The following is a 26,359-nucleotide window of genomic DNA, read 5'->3' as shown; positions in this document are numbered from 1 at the left end:
CTACGTCAGGTGGCAGTGCCTGAGTCCTGCGGATAGCCAGGTTGTGCAGCATGCAGCACACGACGACGAACTGGGAGACTCCATCCGGCAAATACTGTAGAGATCCGCCGGAAGCGATCCAGGCAGCGGAACCGTTGCTTGAGGACGCCAATCGTTTGCTCTATGATGTTCCTTGTGGCTTGATGGCTTTCGTTGTATGCCTCCTCCGCAGGGGTCCTGGGCGCGCGGAGCGGGGTCATGAGCCATGTACACAAAGGGTAGCCCTTGTCCCCAATAAGCCATCCCCTTGGTGGAGGCTGTGCCTCGAACATGTCAGCCACAGTAGTCTGGCGCAGGATAAATGCATCGTGGCTGCTTCCTGGAAAGCGGGCATTGACAGCTAGGATGCGCTGCCTGTGGTCACACACCAGCTGTACATTAAGGAATGGTAGCCCTTCCGGTTGCGGTAATCCTCGGCATTGTCGATAGGTGCCCGCATAGCCACATGCGTGCAGTCAATGGCGCCCTGCACCATGGGGAAGGCCGCGATCCTGCCAAATCTGACTGCACGCTGCTCCTGCCTCTCTGGGGTCATGGGGAAGGAGATGAATTGGTGTCTCCTCGCGAAAAGGGCATCGGTGACCTGCCGGATGCAGCGATGCGCGCCGAACTGGGAGATGTTCGCTATGTCCCCAGCAGCGGCTTGGAAGGAGCCGCTTGCATAAAAGTTCAGAGCCACCGTGACCTTAACTTCCACCGAGAGAGACGTCCTGCACATCAGCTGTGGACGCAGATCTCTGTGAAGCAGCTGGCAGATCTCTGCAACCACCTCCCTTCTGAAGCGCAGCCTCTTAACACACTGCGCGGCAGTCATGGTGAGATAGGACACCTGCTGCCGGTATTCCCTGAGTGGGTAAGGCCTACGTTGCCGACGCCTGATGGCCCCTCTGCGTCTAGGCATGGCTGGGCCTCTCACACAGCGTCTGCGAGCCCTTCGCACATAATGCTGGAACTGAGGGTTGCGACCCCATACAGCCCCCGTAATAAACTTGCAAACAGTGAAATCACAATGATTCAAATGTCAAAGCTCTGGCCAGAAGCCAAAAATACCTCTCCTATGTTGTCCCAAATCAGTAAGCTCTGTTCCTTGGTCTCTGTCCAGAAATCCAAAGCACTAAAGTCATTGCAGCAAAATGGCTGGGCTTTATAGGTCAGTGTAAGTGCCCTTTAATTAGCGCTCCCCGAGGCCCACAGGGCCTCTGTTGCGTTCCACTTCACAGTTCTTAACAGCGCCACGCCCACATTGTGCGGCCGCCACTGAATTTCCGGTTTGGGGCGCACAAACAGCGTTGCACGATGAAATTACGTCATAAGCTGCGCGCGCAGCTGAGCGGGCGCTAACACTTTGCGCCGGCGCTAAATGTCAACTGAAGTTGGGGCGAGGCGCAGATCGCGCTGCGCCCGGGCGCTAAGTGCCTAGCGCTGGAAATCTACCCCTCTTAAGGCGTTAACGGCTGGCGATCGCAACTGAATTTCTAGGCCATATTGTTTTAAAAAAAAGTTAATTACTTTCTAAATCTTTTATCTAATCTCATTAATTTTCCTACCTTTCCCTGTTTTTGCAGGTAGGCCTCGAAGCCTGGGCGTCTGTTGCCAGCCATGCTGGACCCTAGGCAGTTGTTTTGTGGCAAGCTCCTCCCACCCCTCACCCCCCACCCCCCCCCCCGCTGGGCCCGATTCCGAACCAGCGGCCAGCCATCTTGGTAAAGGCTGGCTGGGCTCACTGCAACCTCCTCGCGCTTCAGTTGGCGGGGGGGTGGGGGGGGCGCGGGGCTCGGGAGGGGAGGGGGAGCGGAGAGGGTTACCCCGGCAATCGGGCTCGCCAGCCGCAATCGGCCGCTCAGGCCCGGAGGTCGGGAGGCGGAGAGGGGAGGAGGGTTACCAAGGCAACCGGGCTCAGGCCCGGTCTCGGGAGGGCGGGGCTCGGGCTCACCGGGGCGCTGCGCTCGGCACGTCAGTGCGTGGGGCGGCACGGAGCTCAGCAGAGCCATCGCCTGCAGTGGGGAGAGGGTCTGCTGGCTCGCCCACGCCCTTTCTCCCCACCTCCTCCACCCCTCCTCCACCCCTCCCCTCTCCCCCTCCCCTTCCCTCCTCTCCCACTCCCCCCGCCTCCACTTCCCTCCATCCCCTCCCCCACCCTCCCCCCCTTCCTCCCCCTTCCCCCCCTTCCTCCCCCCCTCCCCCCTTCCTCCCCCTCCCCCCCTTCCTCCCCCCTCCCCCCTTCCTCCCCCCCTCCCTTCCTCCCCCACTCCCCCCCTTCCTCCCCCACTCCCCCCCTTCCTCCCCCACTCCCCCCCTTCCTCCCCCACCCTCCCCCCTTCCTCCCCCACCCTTCCTCCCCCCCCTTCCTCCCCTCCTCCCTCCCCCCTTCCTCCCCCCTTCCTCCCACACCTTCCTCCCCCCCTCCCCTTCCCCTTCTCCCCCTCCCCTTCTCCCCCTCCCCCTTCCCCCCTCCCCTTCCCCCCCTCCCCTTCACCCCCCCTCCCCTTCACCCCCCTCCCCTTCACCCCCCCCTCCCCCTTCACCCCCCTCCCCTTCCCCCTCCTCCCCCCCCTCCCCTTCCCCCTCCTCCCCTTCCCCCTCCTCCCCTTCCCCCTTCTCCCCTTCCCCCCTCCCCTTCCCCTCCTCCTCTTCCCCCCCTCCCCCCTCCCCCCTCTCCCCCCCTCTTCCCTCCCCTCCCCCCTCCCCCTCCCCTCTCCCCCCTCCTCTCCCCTTCCCCTCCCCTTCTCCCCCTCCCCTTCCTCCCCTCCCCCTCCCCTTCCTCCCCTCCCCCTCCCCTTCCTCCCCTTCCCCCCTCCCCTTCCCCCCTCCCCTTCCCCCCTCCCACTCCCGCCCTTCCCCCCCTCCTTCCCCCCTCCTCCTTCCCCCCTCCTCCTTCCTCCCTCCTTCCCCCCTTCCCAGTCGCTCTCTCACTTCCCCCCCAATCGCTCTCTCTCTTCCCCCCCAGTCGCTCTCTCTCTTCCCCCCAGTCGCTCTCTCTCTCTTCCCCCCCAGTCGCTCTCTCTCTCTTCCCCCCCAGTCGCTCTCTCTTCCCCCCCAGTCGCTCTCTCTCTTCCCCCCCAGTCGCTTTCTCTCTTCCCCCCCCCAGTCGCTCTCTCTCTTCCAACAACAACATGCCCTCGAAAAAGCCTCGGCACCGCCGGGCACTCCAGCTAGTAGTAAATATATCCATGATGCTCCACTCTATCTCCAGGATTCTCAGTTGTTTCTGTCTCTCTTTCCTTGCACGCGATGTCTAGTTTAATTCATTGGCCCTGCTCCTCACAGATGGACATCGTGGATACAGAAGCCAAAGAGATTCAACATTCACCCGCGTATCCCAGAGCTCCACTCACCAGTAGAGGTTCCAAACTTCCATCTTTATCCAACATCACGGGAAAGAGGCAGAAAGTCCCAGAGCTGGCAGATGTCCCTGATGTCAAGGGCAGTGTGATCACAGGTGAGGAAGATCCAAAGGGAAGTAGTGATAATGGGAAATATTACCAAGAATAAGCAGAATGCGCTACGCTCTGTCTAACCCGTGCTGTACCTGTCCTTGGAGTGTAGGGAATAGCAGCCCCTGTGTATGCTATAAGGAATAGTTTTATGGAACAGTGTAGAGGGAGCTTTACTCTGTCTCTACTTTAGAGGGCTGTGAATGTTCAGTTGGTGAGTATATGCAAGACAGAGATTGATAGATTGGACACTAATCAAATCAAGGGATATGGGGAGAGGGCGGGAAAGTGGAGTTGAGATAGAAGATCAGCCATTATCTTATTGAATGGCGGAGCAGGCTTGAGGGGCCATAGCTCCTGCTCCTTGCATGTTCTTATATGTATCTAACCCGTGCTGTACCTGCCCTGGGAGTGTTTGACGGGACAGTGTAGAGGGAGCTTTACTCTGTATCTAACCCGTGCTGTCCCTGCCCTGGGAGTGTTTGATGGGACAGTGTAGAGGGAGCTTTACTCTGTATCTAACCCGTGCTGTACCTGCCCTGGGAGTGTTTGATGGGACAGTGTAGATGGAGCTTTACTCTGTATCTAACATATGCTGTACCAGCCCTGGCAGTGTTTGATGGGACAGTGTAGAGGGAGCTTTACTCTGTATCTAACCCATGCTGTACCTGCCTGGGAGTGTTTGATGGGACAGTGTAGAGGGAGCTTTACTCTGTATCTAACCCGTGCTGTACCTGCCCTGGGAGTGTTTGATGCGACAGTGTAGAGGGAGCGTCACTCTGTATCTAACCCGTGCTGTACCTGTCCTGGGAGTGTTTGATGGGACAGTGTAGAGGGAGCTTTACTCTGTATCTAATACGTGCAGTGTCTGCCTGGGAATGTGTGATGGGACAGACAGAGGGAGCTTTACTCTGTATCTAACCCATGCTGTACCTTCCCTGGGAGTGTTTGATGGGACAGTGTAGATGGAGCTTTACTCTGTATCTAACATATGCTGTACCAGCCCTGGTAGTGTTTGATGGGACAGTGTAGAGGGAGCTTTACTCTGTATCTAACATATGCTGTACCTGCCCTGGGAGTGTTTGATGGGACAGTGTAGAGGGAGCTTTACTCTGTGATACGCTTATCAATTACTCCATAAAAGGCGATGAATTAGGAAAGTAATGAAAAGGTTTTTATTAACTAAAGAACAGAGCATGCCTCTCGTGGACGACTGGTTCCAAGAAGGAAGTGGGTTGCCGGGCAGCCACCTTTATACCAGGTCATGTAGGCGGAGCCAGCTGAGGCATGCATTGGTACACAGTGAGTAGCAAGAGGTAACAATGTGCAATAACGATAACAGTAGTGAACAACAATGAAAACAATAACAGTGGTTTACCACATTCACCCCTTGTTTAAAATTGAGTCCGGCGGGGTGAAGTGTACTAAAGGTTCGTGTAGGTAAGTCTATCAGGAGGCCTTGTATGCCGTCCTGATCGTCGTAGCAGCGGCGGCGGTGCTGCAGTATCCAACGTCGAGTCTGGTGTCTGAGTGGTCGACGAAGGGTCCTGGGGCTCCGGCATGCCGTCTACAGGGGTTGGGTTGGGAGAAGTGGTGGATAATAACGGTGGTGATTCAGAGGCGCCCGAGGGTGCGAGGTCTCGTATGGAGACCGTGTCCTCCCGCCCGTCTGGGTATGCCACGTAGGCATACTGGGGGTTGGCGTGTAGGAGGTTCACCCTCTCGACCAGGGGGTCCGTTTTATGGGTCCTCACGTGCCTCCGCAGTAGGATGGGCCCAGGAGAAGTCAGCCATGTCGGTAGCGAGGTTCCCGATGTGGACTTCCTGGGGAAAACGAACATTTGCTCATGAGGGGTGGCATTAGTGGCAGTACAAAGCAGTGACCGGATGGAGTGGAGCGCCGCAGGGAGGGCCTCCTGCCAGCGAGAGGTCGGAAGGCCCTTAGATTTTAAGGCTAAGAGGACAGCCTTCCAAACCGTCGTGTTCTCTCTTTCCACCTGGCCGTTCCCCCGGGGGTTGTAGCTGGTGGTCCTGCTCGTAGCAATACCTCTCGCGAGCAGGTACTGACGAAGTTCGTCGCTCATGAAAGATGAGCCCCGGTCGCTATGTACATAGCTGGGGAACCCGAACAAGGCGAAGAGGTCATTCAGACATTTGATGACCGTGGTACTGGTCATGTCTGGGCAAGGGATGGCAAACGGGAAATGGGAGTACTCATCAACAATGTTGAGGAAGTACACGTTGCGGTCAGAGGAAGGGAGGGGCCCCTTAAAGTCAATGCTCAAGTGCTCGAAGGGGCGAGTGGCCTTGATCAGGCTTGCTCTGTCTGGCCTATAAAAATGCGGTTTGCATTCGGCACAGATTTGGCAGTTCCTGGTCATAGTTCTGACCTCCTCGATGGAGTAGGGCAGGTTGCGGGACTTAATGAAGTGGCAGAATCTGGTGACCCCGGGGTGGCAGAGGTCATTGTGGAGGGTCCGCAGTCTATCAACTTGCGCGTTGGCGCATGTACCTCGTGATAGAGCATCTGGGGGCTCATTGAGTTTCCCGGGCCGGTACAAGATATCGTAATTGTAGGTGGAAAGCTCAATTCTCCACCTCAAGATCTTGTCGTTCTTGATTTTGCCCCTCTGCTTATTACTGAACATAAAAGCAACTGAACGCTGGTCAGTGAGAAGGGTAAATCGTTTTCCGGCCAGGTAATGCCTCCAGTGTCGCACCGCTTCCACAATAGCCTGAGCCTCCTTTTCGACAGAGGAGTGTCGAATCTCGGGGCCCTGGAGGGTCCTTGAGAAAAAGGCCACGGGTCTCCCCGCCTGGTTAAGGGTTGCAGCTAGGGCGAAGTCGGATGCATCGCTCTCCACTTGGAAAGGGATGGACTCATCCACTGTGTGCATTGTGGCCTTCGCAATATCACTCTTGATAAGAGTGAAGGCAGCACCCGCCTCTGATGTCAGGGGGAAGGAGGTGGACTTGATGAGGGGTCTGGCTTTGTCCGCATAGTTGGGCACCCACTGAGCATAGTAAGAGAAAAACCCCAGGCATCTCTTCAGTGCTTTTAGGCAGCGGGGGAGGGGGAGCTCCATAAGGGGGCGCATTCTGTCGGGGTCGGGCCCGATGACTCCGTTCTCCACTACGCAGCCGAGGATGGCAAGGCGCGTGGTGTGAAACATACATTTCTCTTTATTGTATGTTAGATTCAGCCGCTGGGCCGTACGGAGGAATTTCGCTAGATTAACGTCATGGTCCTGCTGGTCGTGGCCGCAGATGGTGACGTTATCCAGATAGGGAAAGGTGGCCTGCAGCGCGTTCTGGTCAACCATCCGGTCCATCTCCCTTTGGAAGACCGAAACCCCGTTGGTGACGCCGAAGGGGACCCTAAGGAAGTGGTAGAGGCGGCCGTTTGCCTCGAAGGCAGTATACTGGCGGTCCTCATGGCGGATAGGGAGTTGGTGGTATGCTGACTTAAGGTCAATGGTGGAGAATACCCTGTATTGCGCAATCTGATTGACCATATCAGATATGCGGGGAAGGGGGTATGCGTCCAGCTGGGTGTACCGGTTTATGGTTTGGCTGTAGTCGATGACCAGGCGGCGTTTATCGGCGGTCTTAATGACTACAACCTGGGCTCGCCATGGGCTGGTGCTCCCTTCGATAATGCCCTCCTTCAGGAGTCGCTCCACCTCAGAGCTAATAAAAGCTCTGTCCCCGGCGCTGTACCGCCTGCTCTTGGTAGCGATGGGTTTACAGTCGCGGGTGAGGTTAGCGAACAAGGGGGGGGGGGACTTTGAGTGTGGAAAGGCTGCAAGTGGTGCGCGGCGGGCGATTTAAAAGCTGTTGGTTGCAGACTGTGAGTGGGGGAAGGGGTCCACCGTATGCCAATGTGACACTTTTGAGGTGGCACTGAAAATCCAACCCTAGCAGAACGGCAGCGCAAAGACGGGGCAGGACAAGAAGTTTAAAATTTTTATATTCAGTGCCCCTAACCGAAAGGGTCACCACACAGTAGCCGCCGACGTCCGTTGAATGGGACTTGGACGCCATAGAAATCCGATGGCGCATTGGCAGGACCGTGAGGGAGTGGCTACGCACCGTATCGGGGTGAATAAAACTCTCCATGCTCCCGCTGTCAAACAGGCAAGTAGTGGCGCGGCCGTTTACCGTAATGTCCATCATGGACCTGGACAGATGATGAGGGAGGGCTTGATCCAGCGTAACGGAGGCCAGTGTATGGCTGAGTGAGCTGATATGGTCGTCCGACGAGACGGTGGTCGAGTCCGGAGACAAATTGGCGGTTGAGTGCGGCGGGCAAAATGGCGGCGGCCATGATTCCAATCCCCACGCGGCCGGAGGTGCACAAAATGGCGGAGAAGATGGCTGCCCCCACGGTTCACACGCGGCGCTGCTGGCGTTCGCGGGTTTCCCTCTGCAGGCGTTGGCGTAATGGCCTTTCTTCCCGCAGCCAGAGCAGGTAGCGGTCTTCGCCGGGCAACGCGCTCTGGGGTGTTTTAACTGGCCACAGAAATAGCATTTTTGGGCCTGGTTACGGGACATCGTTGCAGTAGTTGGTACCGGGGGCGGCGGTCCCGGTTGCTTTCGGGACATCGCTGCAGTAGTTGGTACCGGGGGCGGCGGTCCCATGTCCCAAGGTCGCGATGACCATGGCGCGGCCCCGTTACGTGCGTATCCTTTGAGGTTTCGGTGGGCCGCATCTGGTGAGAGCGCGAGGGCTACGGCCGTCTTTTGGTCGAGCTCCTTGCTTTCGAGCAGTCTCTGCCGGGAGTAGTCGGACTGGAGGCCCTTAACGAAGGCATCACAGGTAAGTCCCTCCGCGTGCGCCGCAGCCGTTACCGCCTTACAGTCGCAGTCCCTGCAGAGCGTCTGTAACGCCCGTAAAAATGCCTCTACCGATTCCCCCAGTTGCTGCCTGCGGGATCCCAGGAGGTGTCTGGCGTAAATCGTATTCACTGGGCGCGTGTATTGCCCTTTTAGCAGGTCGAGAGCCGCCGTGTACGTAGTAGCGTCCCGGATGAGTGTATATACTTGAGGGCTCACCTGGGCGGTCAGGACTTTTAATTTGTTCTCCTCCGATGTCACGGCGGAGGCTTCTAGGAAGGATTCAAAGCAGCTCAGCCAGTGTTCGAAATTGGTAGATGAACCCGCCGCTTGGGGGTCGAGGTCCAGGCATGCTGGTCTGAGGGCTCGCAGCAACACCTGCTGTTGTTGCTGCTCAGTTCCGGACATTTTACTTTTAGTTAATAAAATTGATACGCTTATCAATTACTCCATAAAAGGTGATGAATTAAGAAAGTAATGAAAAGGTTTTTATTAACTAAAGAACAGAGCATGCCTCTCGTGGACGACTGGTTCCAAGAAGGAAGTGGGTTGCCGGGCAGCCACCTTTATACCAGGTCATGTAGGCGGAGCCAGCTGAGGCATGCATTGGTACACAGTGAGGAGCAAGAGGTAACAATGTGCAATAATGATAACAGTAGTGAACAACAATGAAAACAATAACAGTGGTTTACCACACTCTGTATCTAACCCGTGCTGTACCTGCCCTGGGAGTGTTTGATGGGACAGTGTAGAGGGAGCTTTACTCTGTATCTAACCCGTGCTGTACCTGCCCTGGGAGTGTTTGATGGGACAGTGTAGAGGGAGCTTTACTCTGTATCTAACCCGTGCTGTACCTGCCCTGGGAGTGTTTGATGGGACAGTGTAGAGGGAGCTTTACTCTGTATCTACCCCGTGCTGTACCTGCCCTGGGAGTGTTTGATGGGACAGTGTAGAGGGAGCTTTACTCTGTATCTAACCCATGCTGTACCAGCCCTGGCAGTGTTTGATGGGACAGTGTAGAGGGAGCTTTACTCTGTATCTAACCCATGCTGTACCTGTCCTGGGAGTGTTTGATGGGACAGTGTAGAGGGAGCTTTACTCTGTATCTAACCCGTGCTGTACCTGTCCTGGGAGTGTTTGATGGGACAGTGTAGAGGCAGCTTTACTCTGTATCTAACCCGTGCTGTCCCTGCCCTGGGAGTGTTTGATGGGACAGTGTAGAGGGAGCTTTACTCTGTATCTAACCCGTGCTGTACCTGCCCTGGGAGTGTTTGATAGGACAGTGTAGAGGGAGCTTTACTCTGTATCTAACCCGTGCTGCACCTGTCCTGGGAGTGTTTGATGGGACAGTGTAGAGGGAGCTTTACTCTGTATCTAATACGTGCAGTGTCTGCCTGGGAGTGTGTGCTGGGACAGATAGAGGGAGCTTTACTCTGTATCTAACCCATGCTGTACCAGCCCTGGGAGTGTTTGGTGGGACAATGTAGATGGAGCTTTACTCTGTATCTAACATATGCTGTACCAGCCCTGGCAGTGTTTGATGGGACAGTGTAGAGGGAGCTTTACTCTGTATCTAACCCATGCTGTACCTGCCCTGGGAGTGTTTGATGGGACAGTGTAGAGGGAGCTTTACTCTGTATCTAACCCGTGCTGTACCTGCCCTGGGAGTGTTTGATGGGACAGTGTAGAGGGAGCTTTACTCTGTATCTAACCCGTGCTGTACCTGCCCTGGGAGTGTTTGATGGGACAGTGTAGAGGGAGCTTTACTCTGTATCTAACCCATGCTGTACCTGCCCTGGGAGTGTTTGATGGGACAGTGTAGAGGGAGCTTTACTCTGTATCTAACCCATGCTGTACCTGCCCTGGGAGTGTTTGATGGGACAGTGTAGAGGGAGCTTTACTCTGTATCTAATATGTGCAGTGTCTGCCTGGGAGTGTGTGATGGGACAGATAGAGGGAGCTTTACTCTGTATCTAACCTATGCTGTAACAACCCTGGGAGTGTTTGATGGGACAGTGTAGAGGGAGCTTTACTCTGTATCTAACCCATGCTGTACCTGCCCTGGGAGTGTTTGATGGGACAGTGTAGAGGGAGCTTTACTCTGTATCTAACCCGTGCTGTACCTGCCCTGGGAGTGTTTGATGGGACAGTGTAGAGGGAGCTTTACTCTGTCTCTAACCCGTGCTGTACCTGTCCTGGGAGTGTTTGATGGGACAGTGTAGAGGGAGCTTTACTCTGTATCTAACCCGTGCTGTACCTACCCTGGGAGTGTTTGATGGGACAGTTTAGAGGGAGCTTTACTCTGTATCTAACCCGTGCTGTACCTGCCCTGTAGAAAACGTGGCAACTAATTTGTGCGCATCAATGTTCCACAAACAGCAATGAGATTATGACTAGATCATCTGTTCTAGTGATGTTGGTTGAAGGATAAAAGTTGGCCCCAGGACACAGGGAGATGTCCTCATGCTCTTCTTCCCAGAGCGACCATGGGATCATTTACGTCCACCCAAGAGGGCAGACGGCGCCCTCAGTTTGACATCTCATCTGAAAGACGGCACCTCTAACAGTGCTGCTCTCCCTCAGTACTGGCACCGGAGTCTCTGGAGTGGGACTAGAACCTGGGCCAATATCCCACGGCCACTATTTCGAAGAAGAGCAGGGGATGTACCCCCTTGTGTCCTGGCCAATATTTATCCCTGAACCAACATAACAAAAACAGATTATCTGGTTTATTATCACATTACTGTGGGAGCTTGCTGTGCGCAATTTGGCTGCCGCATTTCCTACTGTACAACAGTGACTACGCTTCAAAATAGTATTTCATTGGCTGTAAAACACTTTGGGACGTCCTGAGGTGGCAAAAGACGCTGAAGAAATGCAAGTCTTTTCTTACTTATTCGGCATCCCCTTGAATGCATCTATGCTACTCCATGTGACAGCGAGTTCCACATTCTCACCACTCTCTGAGTAAAGAAGTTTCTCCTGAATTCCTTATTGGGTTTATGAGTGACTATCTTATATTTATAACTCCTAGTTTTGCTGTTCCCCTCAAGTGGAAAAACTCTCTCTGTGTCTACTCTATCAAAACATTTCATAATTTTAAAGACCTCTATTAGGCTACCCCTCGGCCTTCTCTTTTCAAGAGAAAAGAGACCCAACCTGTTCATCCTTTCCTGATAGGTATAACCTCTCAGTTCTGGTATCATCCTTGTATATCTTTTTTGCACCTTCTCCAGTGCCTCTGACATTTTGAAAAGACAGGCAGAATGGAAAAGGAGGGGGGGAGTAGCCCTGATAATAAAGGATGACATAAGGACAGTAGCGAGAAAGGATAGAAACATAGAAACATGGAAACATAGAAGATAGGAGCAGGAGTAGGCCATTCGGCCTCTCGAGCCTGCTCCGCCATTCAATGAGATCATGACTGATCATCCAAACTCAGTACCCTGTCCCTGCCTTCTCCCCATATCCCTTGATCCCTTTAGCCTTAAGAAATATATCTAACTCCTTCTTGAATATATTTAATGAATTGGCCTCAACTGCCTTCTGTGGTAGAGAATTCCACAGGTTCACCACTCTTTGGGTGAAGAAATTCCGCCTCATCTCTGTCCTAAATGGCTTACCCCTTATCCTTAGACTGTGACCCCTGGTTCTGGACTCCCCGGCCATCGGGAACATCCTTCCTGCATCTAGTCTGTCCAGTCCTGTTAGAATTTTATAAGTTTCAATCTCTCCTCATACGATGTTCCTGCCATCCCAGGTATCAGTCTGGTGAATCTTCGCTGCACTCCCTCCATGGCAAGAACATCCTTCCTCAGATAAGGTGACCAAAACTGCACACAATACTCCAGGTGTGGTCTCACCAAGGCCCTGTACAACTGCAGCAAGACATCCTTGCTCCTGTACTCGAATCCTCTCGCTACGAAGGCCAACATACCATTTGCCTTCTTAACCGCCTGCTGCACCTGCATGCTTACCTTCAGCGACTGGTGCACAAGGACACCCAGGTCTCGTTGCACTTCCCCTTCTCCCAATCTATTGCCGTTCACAAGACAGGAAGCAAAGAGTTGGAATAAACGGGTCTTTTTCCGAGTGGCAGGCAGTGACTAGTGACTACCGCAGGGATCGGTGCTCGGACCCCAGTTATTCACAATATATATTAATGATCTAGACGAGGGAACTAGATGTAATATCCCCAAGTTTGCAGATGACACAAAGCTGGGTGGGCGTGTGTGCTGTGAGGAGGATGCAGCGAAACTCCAGTATAGTTTGGACAGGTTGGGTGATTGGGCAGATGCAGTATAATGTGGATAAATGCGAGGTTATCCACTTTGGTGGCAAAAACAGGAAGGCAGATTATTTTTATTTTTTTTATTCCCGGATGTGGGCGTCGCTGGCTAGGCCTGCATTTAGTGCCCATCCCTAATTGCCCTTGAGAAGATGGTGGTGAGCCGCCTTCTTGAACCGCTGCAGTCCATATGGTGTAGGTACACCCACAATGCTGTTAGGAAGGGAGTTCCAGGGTTTTGGCCCAGCGACAGTGAAGGAACGGCGATACAGGTCCAAGTCAGGATGGTGTGTGGCTTGGAGGCGAACTTGTAGGTGGTGATGTTCCCATGCGTCTGCTGCCCTTGTCCTTCTAAGTGGTAGAGGTTGCAGGTTTGGAAGGTGCTGTTGAAGGAGCTTTGGCGAGTTGCTGCAGTGCATCTTGTAGATGGTACACACTGCAGCCACAGTGCGCCGGTGGTGGAGGGAGTGAATGTTGAAGGTGGTGGATGGAGTGCCAATCAAGCGGACTGCTTTATCCTGAAGGGTGTCGAGCTTCTTGAGTGTTGTTGGAGCTGCACTCATCCAGGCAAGTGGAGAGTATTCCATCACACTCCTGACTTGTGCATTGTAGATGGTGGAAAGGCTTTGGGGAGTCGGGAGGTGAGACACTCGCCGCAGAATTCCCAGCCTCTGGCCTGCTCTTGTAGCCACAGTATTTATATGGCTGGTCCAGTTCAGTTTCTGATCAATGGTAACCCCCAGGATGTTGATAGTGATTATCTGAACAGCAATATATTGGGAAAAGAGGAAGTGCAACGCGACCAGGGTGTCCTTGTGCACCAGTCGCTGAAGGTAAGCATGCTGAGTCTTTGAGTATATTCAGTGCTGAGACAGATAGAATTTTGGACTCTAGGGGAATCAAGGGATACGGAGATTGGGCAGGAAAGTGGAGTTGGGGTCGATGATCAGCCATGATCTTATTGAATGGCGGAGCAGGCTCGAGGGGACGTATGGCCGACTCCTGCTCCTATTTCTTACGTTTCTTTTGTACTAATTAAGGTGAATTGTATAGATGCATTTAAGGGGAGGCTAGATAAACACATGAGGGAGAAGGGAATAGAGAGTTATGCTGATACTGAGATGAGGATGGATGGAAGGAGGTTTGAGTGGAGCATAAACGCTGGCATGGACTGGTTGGGTCAAATGGCTAGTTTCTGTGCTGTAGACCCGATGTAATTCTATGTAATTAAAAGACATGTTTGGCTCTTTTTTTTTGTGTGTTTCAGGCCCGGACCACGGACCCTCTTTCCAGGCGCAGAGACTGCAGCTGAAGGGCAAGAAGGCCCCCCCCACGAACCAGGTGCTCAAGGCGCCCAGGCAGAATTCGGCTGGTTCCGCACCGGGGCTGCCGGTCAGGAGGGCTCAGTCCGGGAGCCTGTGTTGTGGGGACAGCGCCGAGGAGGAGGGCTCAGCGAGGAGGAGCTGCGGCGGCGGCAGCAACAGCCAGGTCCCGGCCCCGGGGCTGTCCCCCAGCTGGCCCGTTGCCGGCCAGCGTGAAGGGACGGGCCAGGAGGCTGAGTCCGGGGGACCGCGGGAGCCGGCCGAGCCCTCCAAGCTGTGCAGGCAGCACACCAGCCACATCCTGCGGAGGCTGAGGCGCGAGAGGCTGTCCAACGCGGCGGCGGCGGACTGGCCGGCTACCCGGAGAGATGACAACAGCGTCGACGACGACCCCCCGACGGGCTCAGAGCCAGGGGTGGCCCCCGCCGACTCGGGCTGCCCTCCCATCCTGCCGGGCGATCGCCTGCCCTTTGGGCTCCGGGACCGCCCATGGGCCGCCCAAGAGAAAAGGAGCAGCGGCGCTGCCACCGGAGATGACCACCACCACCACCAAGGGAAAGCACCATGCGGTGCCAAGGACGACAGACGAGCCGGACCCCGGCCCTCACCCGACCCCGTGACCTCCAGCCAGGGCACACAGACCTTCCGCGGCTCAGACGACCAAGGCTATCCCCTGGAGGGCCCTGCGCCCGGCTCCCGGGCCCACCACCCGGCTCCAGGGCCCAACAGCGAGGTCCAGCAGCAGCAGTTGCCCCAGCTGGAAGCCGGCCGGCTGGTCAGCCTGCTGCTCACCAACGCCGGGGCTGCCGTCCCCAACCCCGCCGGCGCCAGCCTGGCCCGCCTCCAGCCCATCTCGGCGGCCAGCTCCTCCTGGGGCAGCGGCGGCCAGCTGCGAGGCCCCCTGTCCATGACCATCCTGGCCGTATCGGACCTGAGGGGCCAGGAGGCGAGGGAGCGGAGTCTGGCGTCCACCAGCGACGCTGGGAAAGAGGCCCGGGAGAGCGAGAAGCCCCGTCCAGACCCAGAGACGCTCAGGAAGCTGCAGGAGAGGTGAGGAACTGGCGGAGGTGCGGGATCCATCGGTCTTATGTGGGGGGAGGCGGGGCAGAGCATGTGAGGGCTGTGAGAAAGCCACCCCTTCTCTAAGAGGGTCCTGATGTAGAGACTCCCTCTTTAAAAGGGTCCCTGATGGAGAGACTCCCTCTTTAAAAGGGGTCCCTGATGGAGAGACTCCCTCTTTAAAAGGGTCCCTGATGGAGAGACTTTCTCTTTAAAAGGGGTCCCTGACAGAGAGACTCCCTCTTTAAAAGGGGTCCTGATGTAGAGACTCCCTCTTTAAAAGGGGTCCTGATGTAGAGACTCCCTCTTTAAAAGGGTCCCTGATGGAGAGTCTCCCTCTTTAAAAGGGGTCCCTGATGGAGAGACTCCCTCTTTAAAAGGGGTCCCTGATGGAGAGACTCCCTCTTTAAAAGGGGTCCCTGATGGAGAGTCTCCCTCTTTAAAAGGGGTCCCTGATGGAGAGACTCCCTCTTTAAAAGGGGTCCCTGACAGAGAGACTCCCTCTTTAAAAGGGGTCCCTGATGGAGAGACTCCCTCTTTAAAAGGGGTCCCTGATGGAGAGACTCCCTCTTTAAAAGGGGTCCCTGATGGAGAGACTCCCTCTTTAAAAGGGGTCCCTGATGGAGAGACTCCCTCTTTAAAAGGGGTCCCTGATGGAGAGTCTCCCTCTTTAAAAGGGGTCCCTGATGGAGAGACTCCCTCTTTAAAAGGGGTCCCTGATGGAGAGTCTCCCTCTTTAAAAGGGGTCCCTGATGGAGAGACTCCCTCTTTAAAAGGGGTCCCTGACAGAGAGACTCCCTCTTTAAAAGGGGTCCCTGATGGAGAGACTCCCTCTTTAAAAGGGGTCCCTGATGGAGAGACTCCCTCTTTAAAAGGGGTCCCTGATGGAGAGATTCCCTCTTTAAAAGGGGTCCCTGATGGAGAGACTCCCTCTTTAAAAGGAGTTCTCATTGGAGAGGCTCCCACTTTAAAAGGAGTTCTCATTGGAGAGGCTCCCTCTTTAAAAGGGGTCCCTGATGAAGAGACTCGCTCTTTAAAAGGAGTTCTCACTGGAGAGATCCCCACTGCCTACTCTTTACTCATGCTCTGATCCGGTGTGCTTTGTACTCAGTCTGCTTCATGAGGACTCGGAGGAGGAGGGGGACCTGTGCAGGATCTGCCTGATACCGGGCGGCACCCCACTGAACCCACTCCTTGAACCCTGCAAATGTGTTGGAAGTCTACAGTTCGTGCACCACGACTGCCTGAAGAGGTGGCTACAGGCAAAGATTATTTCAGGTAGGACGCTCGACCGAATGGGGCCGCCGCAAATTCAGTCGCCGTCTCTAGTCAGCTACAGGGCACCTCGTAGTCACAGTCGCCAATTCTCTTCAACCCACCAAGTCCAACTGATGCCCACTAACTCTCACCCTCTGGATCTCACCGACATTCTCTTATCCCAAATGGATCTCCCACTTCTCTCTCTCGGGACACTCTGGATCTCACTGCATCCTCTTATCCCAGATGGATCTCCCAAATCTCTCTCTAGGGATTTGGTCCTCACCATCTCCTCTTATCCCAAATGGATGTCTCACGTCTCTATCTGGGGACACTCTGGGTCTCACCGTCTCCTCTTATTCCAAACGGAGCTCCCCCCTCACACCCTCGCCATCTCTGAAGCTCCCTCCAGCAAGTTTGGTTTCCCGTACCAGCTCTTAACTCTCTCGATAGCCCCAAGTCCATGACTTCAATCCTGCTCCCACATCTGGGGAGGCAGGGTGGGCTGGGGTGGGACACACACACACACACACACACACACACACACACACACACACACACACACACACACACACACACACACACACACCTTCCAACTCGTCTTGCATCCAAGATGGCCCCTGGGCTGGCAGCTCCTTATTGAGCTGCTCTTCTTTTCAACTGTAGCGTTCGTCATAGAAACATAGAAGATAGGAGCAGGAGTGGCCATTCGCCCCCTCGAGCCTGCTCCGCCATTCAATGCGATCATGGCTGATCATCCAAATTCAGTACCCTGTCCCTGCTTTCTCCCCATACCCCTTGATCCCTTTAGCCTTAAGAAATATAACCAACTCCTTCTTGAATATATTTAATGAATTGGCCTCTACTGCCTTCTGTGGTAGAGAATTCCGCAGGTTCACCATTCTCTGGGTGAAGAAATTCCTCCTAATTTCTGTCCTAAATGGCTTACCCCTTATCCTTAGACTGTGACCCCTGGTTCTGGACTCCCCCGACCATCGGGAACATCCTTCCTGCATCTAGTCTGTCCAGTCCTGTCAGAATTTTATAAGTTTCAATGAGATCCCCTCTCATTCTTCTAATCCATTGCTGACCTTTGCCCTTTCTTCCCCCAGTCTCCTTTCTTCCATTGCTTAAGGTACACTGGCTCTGACAGTGAAGGCATTTCAGCCCAAACTACAAGTTCAAACGACAAGTTTAAAGCTACCATAGACATAGTGAAGGAGGAGGTAGAGGAGATACTGGATGGGATAAAAATTGATAAGGAGGAGGCACTGGAAAGACTGGCTGTACTTAAAGTAGATAAGTCACCAGGAGCAGAAGGGATGCATCCTAGGACACTGAGGGAAGTGGAGGAAGAAATTACGGAGGTACTGGTCATAATCTTCCAATATCCTTAGATACGGGGGTGGTGCCAGAGGACTGGAGAATTGCAAATGTTACACCATTGTTCAAAACAGGATGTAAAGATAAACCCAGCAACTACAGGCCAGTCAGTTTAACCTCTGTAGTGGGGAAGCTTTTAGAATCAATAATCAGGGACAAAATTAACAGTCATTTGGACAAGTGTGGAATAATTAAGGAACGCTAGAACGGATTTGTTAAAGGCAAATTATGTTTAACTAACTTGATCAAGTTTTTTGATGAGGTAACAGAGGGTTGATGAGGGCAATGCGGTTGACGTGGTGTACATGGATTTCCAAAAGGCGTTTGATAAAGTGACACATAATAGGCTTGCCAGCAAAGCTGAAGCCCATAGAATAAAAGGGACAGTGGCAGCATGGATACGAAATTAGCTAAGTGACAGGAACCAGAGAGTAGTGGTGAACGGTTGTTTTTCGGACTGGAGGAAGGCACACAGTGGTGTTCCCCAGGGGTCAGTTCTAGGATCACTGCTTTTCTTGATATATATTAATGACTTGGATGTAGGCGTACAGGGCACAATTTCAAAATCTGCAAATGATACAAAACTTGGAAGTATAGTGAACAGTGAGGAGGATAGTGACAGACTTCAAGAGGACATAGACAGGCTGGTGGAATGGGTGGACACGTGACAGATGAAATTTAACGCAGAAAAGTGCAAAGTGATACATTTTGGTAGAAAGAATGAAGAGAGAAAATATAAGCTAAATGGTACAATCCTAAAGGGGGTGCAGGAACAGAGAGACCTGGGGGTACATGTGCACAAATCGTTGAAGGTGGCAGGCAGGTTGAGAAAGCGGTTAAAAAAGCTTACGGGATCGTGGGCTTCATAAATAGAGGCATAGAGTCCAAAAGCAAGGAAGTTATGATGAACCTGTATAAAACACTGGTTCGGCCTCAATTGGAGTATTGAGCCCAATTCTGGGTGTAATACCCACTGGAAATGTTATGTACGCTAAGTATGGTTATCAATCTTTAACTTAGACACTGTATTATCATTGTTATAAATTCCTGGGTTAAAGTTGCCCATGTGAAGGTACGGCAAGAACTTTTAAGGACACAATGTGACTAAGAGCAGACTTTCCATAATTCTGCACCAGTATCAACTGTTGCAGACAGTGAGGCTGCGCAGTCTCCAGGCAGAAACCCCAGGAGGAAGGGGTGGAGTCGGGTTTTTCGAGCGGGAAACGCGAGCGACTGGAATAAAAGAGGGCTCAGGAGGCAAATGGCTGCCGCATCCCGTCCCGGGCTTCCAAACTCGGCCGCCGCCCTTCGTATTAGTAGCTCTGCATCCAGAACTCAAAGTGGGATTCAGTGATCGTGAAGAGAATTCAACGAAGGGGTTCGGAGTCGTAAGCCTTGCAGACATTATACATACCATGAGCTCCAACTTAAGCGCGCCAACGAAAGAGTGCACTCGAATTTGGACACAGGGACAGATTCTCCTTTGAATCCATATAAATGGAGAATGTATGTTTATTATGTCTAGATTCATTCTAATGTATGCAAATGTCTAATTTAGGTCATTGACCCGTAATCTTCTTATACTGTCTGACGTTAAAACTATAAAGTAAGATAATTAGAATTAAGCCATTGTAGTAGTGATCTCCTTACTGGACTATAGAATACTGTCTACAACAGAGACCACATCTCACATATATCTAGAGAACCGTGAAGGGGTTACATGGGCACCGCACTTTAGGAAGGATGTGAAGGCCTTAGAGAGGGTGCAGAAAAGATTTATGAGAATAATTCCAGGGATGAGGGATTTCAGTTATGTGGATAGACTGGAGAAGCAGGAGTTGTTATCCTCGGAGCAGAAAAGATTGAGAGGAAATTTGATAGAGGTGTTCAAAATAATGAGCGATCTGAACAGAGTAGATTGAGAGAAATTGTTCCCACTGGCGGAAGGGTCAAGAACCAGAGGACACAGATTTAAGGTGATTGGCAGAAGAACCAAAGGCGACATGAGGAAAAACCTTTTTACGCAGCGAGTGGTTAGGATCTGGAATGCAATGCCTGAAAGGGTGGTGGAGGCAGACTGGAATCACAGCTTTCAAAAGGGAGTTGGATAAGTACCTGAAGGAAAATAAATTGCAGGGCTACAGGGAAAGGGTGGGGGAGTGCAACTAGCTGAAGTGCTCTTGCAGAGAGCCGGCACGGGCTCAACGGGCCGAATTGCCGCCTTCCGTGCTGTAACCATTCTATGATTCTATACCCCTGCAGAGTCCACTGCCCATCCCCAGACCCGGCGTGTCTTTGTTCTCACTGAACTCTTTCAACTGCTGGAACTCTGCTGAAACTTGACTTCCCTCTCCTGGACTCCTCTGCCAACAGGACTACGCTCTTCTACTGACTACACTGTTTGACTCAGCTGCTATGTCTCTGCTCTATTTAAAAAAAAAAAAAAATTATTTGCTTATGGGATGTGGACATCGCTGGCAAGGCCAGCATTTATTGCCCATCCCTAATTGCCCTTGAGAAAGTGGTGGTGAGCTGCCTTCTTGAACCGCTGCAGTCCGTGTGGTGAAGGTACTCCCACAGTGCTGTTAGGGAGAGAGTTCCAAGATTTTGACCCAGCAATGATGAAGGAACGGCGATATACTTCTAAGTCAGGATGGTGTGTGACTTGGAGGGGAACTTGGAGGTGGCGGTGTTCCCATGCGCCTGCTGCCCTTGTCTTTCTAGGTGGAAGAGGTCGCGGGTTTGGGAGGTGCTGTCGAAGAAGCCTTGGCGAGTTGCTGCAGTGCATCTGGTAGATGGTACTCACTGCAGCCACGGTACGCCGGTGGTGGAGGGAGTGAATGTTTAAGGTGGTGGATGGGGTGCCAATCAAGCGGGCTACTTTGTCCTGGATGGTGTCGAGCTTCTTGAGTGTTGTTGGAGCTGCACTCATCCAGGCTATTCAGTTGCTTCAAGTTTAAGCTGCTGAACTCTGTTCTCAAAACAAAAGCAAAGTACTGCGGATACTGGAAATCTGAAATAAATGCTGGAAATACTCAGCAGGTCAGGCAGCATCTGTGGAGAGAGAAACAGAGTTAACATTTCAGGTCGATGACCTTCCATCAGAATTTCTTTTCTCAAATTGGTTTCCGATCTCCTGGACTTCTCTGGACATCTAGACTACGTTTCTGCTTTGAACTAAACTGGATTACACCACTGCGCTTCTGCACTGGACTACTCTGGATTACTCTGTAAGACTTACCTGCTGTGTCTCTAACTCTGCTGCTAAAAGATTTTTTTTTTAAATAACTTTTAAACTGCAGCTGTCTCTCTGCTGAACGGTTTCTACTGGTTTATCAGCTTTGTTGGTTGCTGGCTTGTGGTTGTTCATTTTACCTGCCACTTTGATCTTCGGTGACCTCCGACTTCAATTTCGCCATCATCTTTCTGCACCGCTACCAACTCTCATTCCTACGGCAACAACCTCCAACCTCGAACTCTCTACCCTTCAGATAACTTCTGGACTTCACTCCCCTTCTACACCTGTCTCTGAATTTGGACAGTGGTTCGTTGATGCTCCATGCCGGCTCCATCCTGCTTACGTCGGCTTTGTACCTCCATGGGACCTCTGACTTTGACCCTGGTCTCCCTACTGTTGTCTCCAACCTATTCCCTGCTACCAGGAAATAGGTATCCCATTAATTACAACATAACCAGGCCTATGTAACCTGAGTTTTTCCCTGTGTCTATTCGCGTGCGTACTTTGGCTGTCGCTCCGGGCCCAAGCCGTTCATTTCTTTTTCCACTTTTTCCTCCCCCTTTTTCCTTTTTTCTCTATCCCTCCCTGACTGCTCTCTCCTGTCGTCATGCCTCCTTTCATCTCTCCTCTCTCGGATACTCTGCCCTCCCAAATCCCCAACCCAATCCTTCAGTACTCCTCGACCTTCCTACCCTCCTGCCACTGTCCCAGGCTCGACTCCCTCTTAGATAAGTCTACAGCTTCCCTCTGTGCCTCTCTTGGCATCCTACGAAGGGCCCATCGAGGCACTCGTCGCTGCCTCCTTACGAGCAGCAACCCCAACTGTCCCATCCTACTCTCTTGCCAACCTTCCCGCCCAGCGCGCCCACTGGGGGCTAATCTTGCCAATCTCCTCCCCGTCCAACTCACCCCTCCCAGCGCTGACCCTGTGGCACTGGCAGTGGGTCAGCCATCACTGACCTCCGCATCTTCCTCCAGAATGTCCGTTCACTTGCGAACAAGTCCCTTGCCATTCATGAGCTTATCGTGGATGATTGCATCGACATCATAGCCCTGACGGAAACTTGGCTGAGGGGTGGTGGCACCTTACCCCTAAATGAAGCCTCCCCGCCTGGCTATACCTTCCACCACTTGCCCCGCTCAGACCGCTGTAGTGGCAGTGTGGCTCTCATCACCAAATCACACCTTAGTCTGTCCCCCTACTCCTCCGGCACTTTCTCCTCTTGAGCATCTTACCTTATTCCACCTCTCATTTAACATTCTCGTTCTCTACCGCCCACCCAAGTACCATAAAAATATTATCACCGAGATATCTTCACTGCATTCCTCCCTCAGCCTCTGCACTGAGCGACTTCTCATCCTCGGTGATTTCAACCTCCATCTCAATTCATCATGCTCTTTCTCCTCTGAGTTCACTAGCCTCCTATCCTCCCTTAATCTCTCCCTCCATGTAAACTCCCCAACACATATTCATAGCCCCCCCCCTTGACCTTGCCATCTCTCGTGGCCTCGCTACTCCCATCGTGTCAATCGCAGATAAGGACATCTCTGATCACTTCCTTGTATCGCTGTCCACCCACATCCACCCCCCAACCCTACTTCCTTCTGTTTCCACCCCTGGAAAATACTCTCTCCCAACTCTCTTACAACTGCACTTACGAAATCCCAACTGTCTAGACTTTGGCCCTCCATTCACCATGACATTTCTGCAGCTACCGATCTGCTCAACCACACCCTCACCACCACCTTTGATGCCCTAGTCCCTATTAAAGCAATTACTCTCTCTCACCCTGGTCGTTCCCACTGGTACGGCCCTCATCTTCGCTCCCTTAAGTCTAAGGGATGCTGACTTGAACAGATATGGTGGACAACTGGTTTAGCCATTCACCACCAGATCTGGCTGGACCACATAGTGCATCATCGGGTCCTGCTCTCGTCTGCCAAAATTGATCACTGTTCCAGAATCATTCTGGAATGCAAAGATAACCCCCGGCTTCTATTCTCCACTGCTTACCGTCCTCTCCCCTGTCTCCTCCACCCTCACCTCCGACAACAAGTGTGAGGAGCTCATGGACTTCTTTGTCTCTAAGATTGAGACCATCCATTCAGCTGCTTCTGCCACTTCCTTCCCCTAGACCACTGGGCCAAACTCCCTCTAAGGTTCCCCCCCGCCCTAGCCCTGAATGCACATCTTTCTCCAGTTTCTCTCCAATCTCCCCTCATGACCTCTCCACGCTCATCTTGTCCTTGCGATCCACTTCCTGCTCCCTCGACCCTATTCCCACCAAACTGCTGACCACCCAACTTCCTTTTCTGGCTCCCATGTTAGCTGACATTGTTAACGGTTCTCTCTCCTCAGGTACTGTCCCCCTCTCCCTCAAATTTGTCGTCATCACCCCTCTCCTCAAAAGAACAACCCTTGACCCCTCATTCCTTGCAAACTACCGCCCCATCTCCAACCTCCCTTTCCTCTCCAAAGTCCTTGAACGTGTTGTTGCCTCCCAAATCCGTGCCCATCTTTCCCGCCACTCCATGTTTGAATCCCTCCAATCAGCTTTCCGCCCTTGCCACAGTACCGAAACGGCTCTCATCAAAGTCACAAATGACATCCTTTGTGACTGTGACAAAGGTAAACTATCCCTCCTCGTCCTTCTTGACTTGTCTGCAGCCTTTGACACGGTTGACCACTCCATCCTCCTCCAACGCCTCTCCACCGTCGTCCAGCTGGGTGGGACTGCACTCGCCTGGTTCCATTCTTATCTATCTAATCGTAGCCAGAGAATCATTTACAACGGCTTCTCTTCCCGCTCCCACATCGTTACCTTTGGTGTCCCCCAAGGATCTATCCTTGGCTCCTTCCTATTCCTCATCTACATGCTGCCCCTTGGCGACATCATCCGAAAACACAGCGTCAGTTTTCACATGTACGCTGACGACACCCAGCTCTACCTCACTATGACTTCTCTCGACCCCTCCATGGTCTCTAAATTGTCATACTGCTGTCCGACACACAGTTCTGGATGACAGAAATTTTCTCCAATTAAATATTGGGAAGACCAAAGCCATTGTTTTCGGTCTCCGCCACAAACTCTGTTTCCTAGCCACTGACTCCATCCCTCTCCCTAACATCTGTCTGAGGCTGAACCACACTGTTCGCAACCTTGGTGTTATACTTGGCCCTGAAATGAGCTTCTGACCACATATCCTCAGCATAACTAAGACCGCTTATTTCCACCTCCGTAACATTGCCCGTCTCCGCCCCTTGCCTCAGCTCACACGCTGCTGAAACCCTCATCCATGCCTTTGTTATCGCTAGACTTGACTATTCCAACGCACTCCTGGCTGGCCTCCCACGTTCTATCCTACGTAAACTTGAGGTCATCCAAAACTTGGCTGTCCGTATCCTAACCCACACCAAATCCCGTTCGCCCATCACCCCTGTGCTCGCTGACCTACATTGGCTCCCGGTTAAGCAACGCCTCGATTTCAAAATTCTCATCCTTGTTTTCAAATCCCTCCAGGGTCTCTCCCCTCTCTATCTCTGTAACCTTCTCCAGCCCAGCAAGCCTCCAAGATATCTGTGCTCCTCTAATTCTGGCCTCCTGTGAATCTTCAATTTTAATCGCTCCACCATTTGCGGCTGTGTCTTCAACTGGCGAGACCCTAAGTTCTAGAATTCCCTCCCTAAACCTCTCCGACTCTCTCACTCCTTTAAGATTCTCCTTAAAACCTTCCTGTTTGACCAAGGCTTTGATCACCTGTTCTAATATCTTCTTACGTGGCTCAGTGTCAAATTTTGTTTGATAATCGCTCCTGTGAAGCACCTTGGGACATTTTACTACGTTAAAGGCGCTGTCTAAATGGGAGGAGTTGTTCAGAGGAAGGAGAGAATGAAGTTCAGAGGAACACTGATCACTAAAATAGAGGGAGGTGAGAGAGGATGTCATGGAGAGAGAGAGGCTGGAGCTGAGAGGGGGATCGCTCATTGGATGATGAGCTTTCCCTCGTACCCTGCCTGGGCGCGTGACAGATACCAACAACTTGTATTTATACAGCGCCATAGTAAAACGTCCCAAGGCGCTGCACAGGAGTATGAAAAGACAAAAAATTGGACTCCGAGCCACATAAGGAGAAATTAGGGCAGATGACCAAAAGCTTGGTCAAAGAGGTAGGTTTTAAGGAACGTCTTAAAGGAGGAAAGAGAGGCGGAGAGGTTTAGGCAGGGAATTCCAGAGCTTGGGGCCCAGGCAACAGAAGGCACGGCCATCAATGGTAGAGCGATTATAATCAGGGATGCTCAAGAGAGCAGAATTAGAGGAGCACAGATATCTCGGAGGCTTGCTGGGCTGGAGGAGATTACAGAGATAGGGAGGGGCGAGGCCATGGAGGGATTTGAAAACAAGGATGAGAATTTTGAAATCGAGGCGCTGTCGGACCGGGAGCCAATGTAGGTCGGCGAGCACAGGGGCTGATGGGTGAACGGGACTTGGTGCGAGTTAGGACACGGGCAGCAGAGTTTCGGATGAGCTCCAAGTTTACAGAGGGTGGAAGGTGAGAGGCTGGCCAGGTGAGCGTTTGGACAACAGGATCTTTCTCCTCCGTGAAACCTCATGAGATGAAATCAAAGGATAGATTCACCGATCCTGTATGTCTAGCGAGGAGCTGCGCTCAAAGGGAAGGTGGAATGTACAACAGGCGTTGCTGTGTTGTAGTCCGCGCTCTCTTTGAGCACAGCTGCCCGCCGGGAGTGTGGGATTCATGAATTTACCATCGCACTGTCTCCTACTCCCACTTAGCCGTGGCTCGGTCAGTCTCACTCTCGCCTCGGAGTCAGAAGGTCACGGGTTCGTGTCCCCACTCCAGAGAATCAAGCCCCCATAATCCCGGGCCGACACTCCCTGGTGCCAGTACTGAGTGAGTGCTGCAACAGGTCTGGCCTCTCAGGTGGACATAAAAGATCCCACGGCCACTATTGGAAGAAGAGCAGGGGAGTTGTCCCCGGTGTCCTGGGGCCCAATATTTATCCCTCAACCAACACCTGAAAAGCAGATGATCTGGTCATTGCTGTTTGTGGGATCTTGCTGTGCACAAATAGACTTCCGTGTTTCCTACATTACAACAGTGACTACACTTCAAAAGTACTTCATTGGCTGTAAAGTGCTTTGGGATGTCCCGAGGTCATGAAAGGCGCGCTAGAATTGCAAGTTCTTTATTTCTTGGTTTCCCAGGTAACCGCTACACCCCTCCTCCTCCCTGCATCCTTACTGTGTTGAAATCAAGACTCCACTTACCATCTCCTGCACCTCAAAATGGTGTGCCTCCTCCCCTCCCTCCCTCCCTCCAATCCTTCCCCCTCTCCTCCCCTCCATCCCTCCCCTCCCTCCACCCTCCATGCCTTCCCCTCCCTCCCTCCAACCCTCCCCACCCTCCAACCCCTTCCCCCTCCCTCCACCCACCCTCCCCACCTCCCACCCTCACCCTCCATCCCCCACCCAACTCCTCC

At 52.8% G+C, this 26,359-nt stretch overlaps 1 protein-coding gene across 1 annotated transcript in view; it reads left to right on the top strand.

Moving 5' to 3' along the window:
- The window catches only part of LOC147119525 (uncharacterized), a 110,337-nt gene that overhangs the window by 42,495 nt on the left and 41,483 nt on the right, over positions 1-26,359 (top strand). The window contains exons 4-6 of the mRNA XM_085984115.1: positions 3,307-3,478; positions 13,865-14,969; positions 16,090-16,256. Of these exons, the coding sequence (XP_085840241.1) occupies positions 3,307-3,478; positions 13,865-14,969; positions 16,090-16,256 (1,444 nt within the window). The remainder of the gene's footprint in view (positions 1-3,306; positions 3,479-13,864; positions 14,970-16,089; positions 16,257-26,359) is intronic.

The sequence above is a fragment of the Somniosus microcephalus genome, chromosome 4, assembly GCF_052327205.1.
Source record: "Somniosus microcephalus isolate GS21.2 chromosome 4, FLI_Smic_1.0, whole genome shotgun sequence".
NCBI lineage: Eukaryota > Metazoa > Chordata > Chondrichthyes > Squaliformes > Somniosidae > Somniosus > Somniosus microcephalus.
Note: the sequence above shows the minus strand (reverse complement) of the source record. Positions and strands in the feature narration are given on the sequence as shown.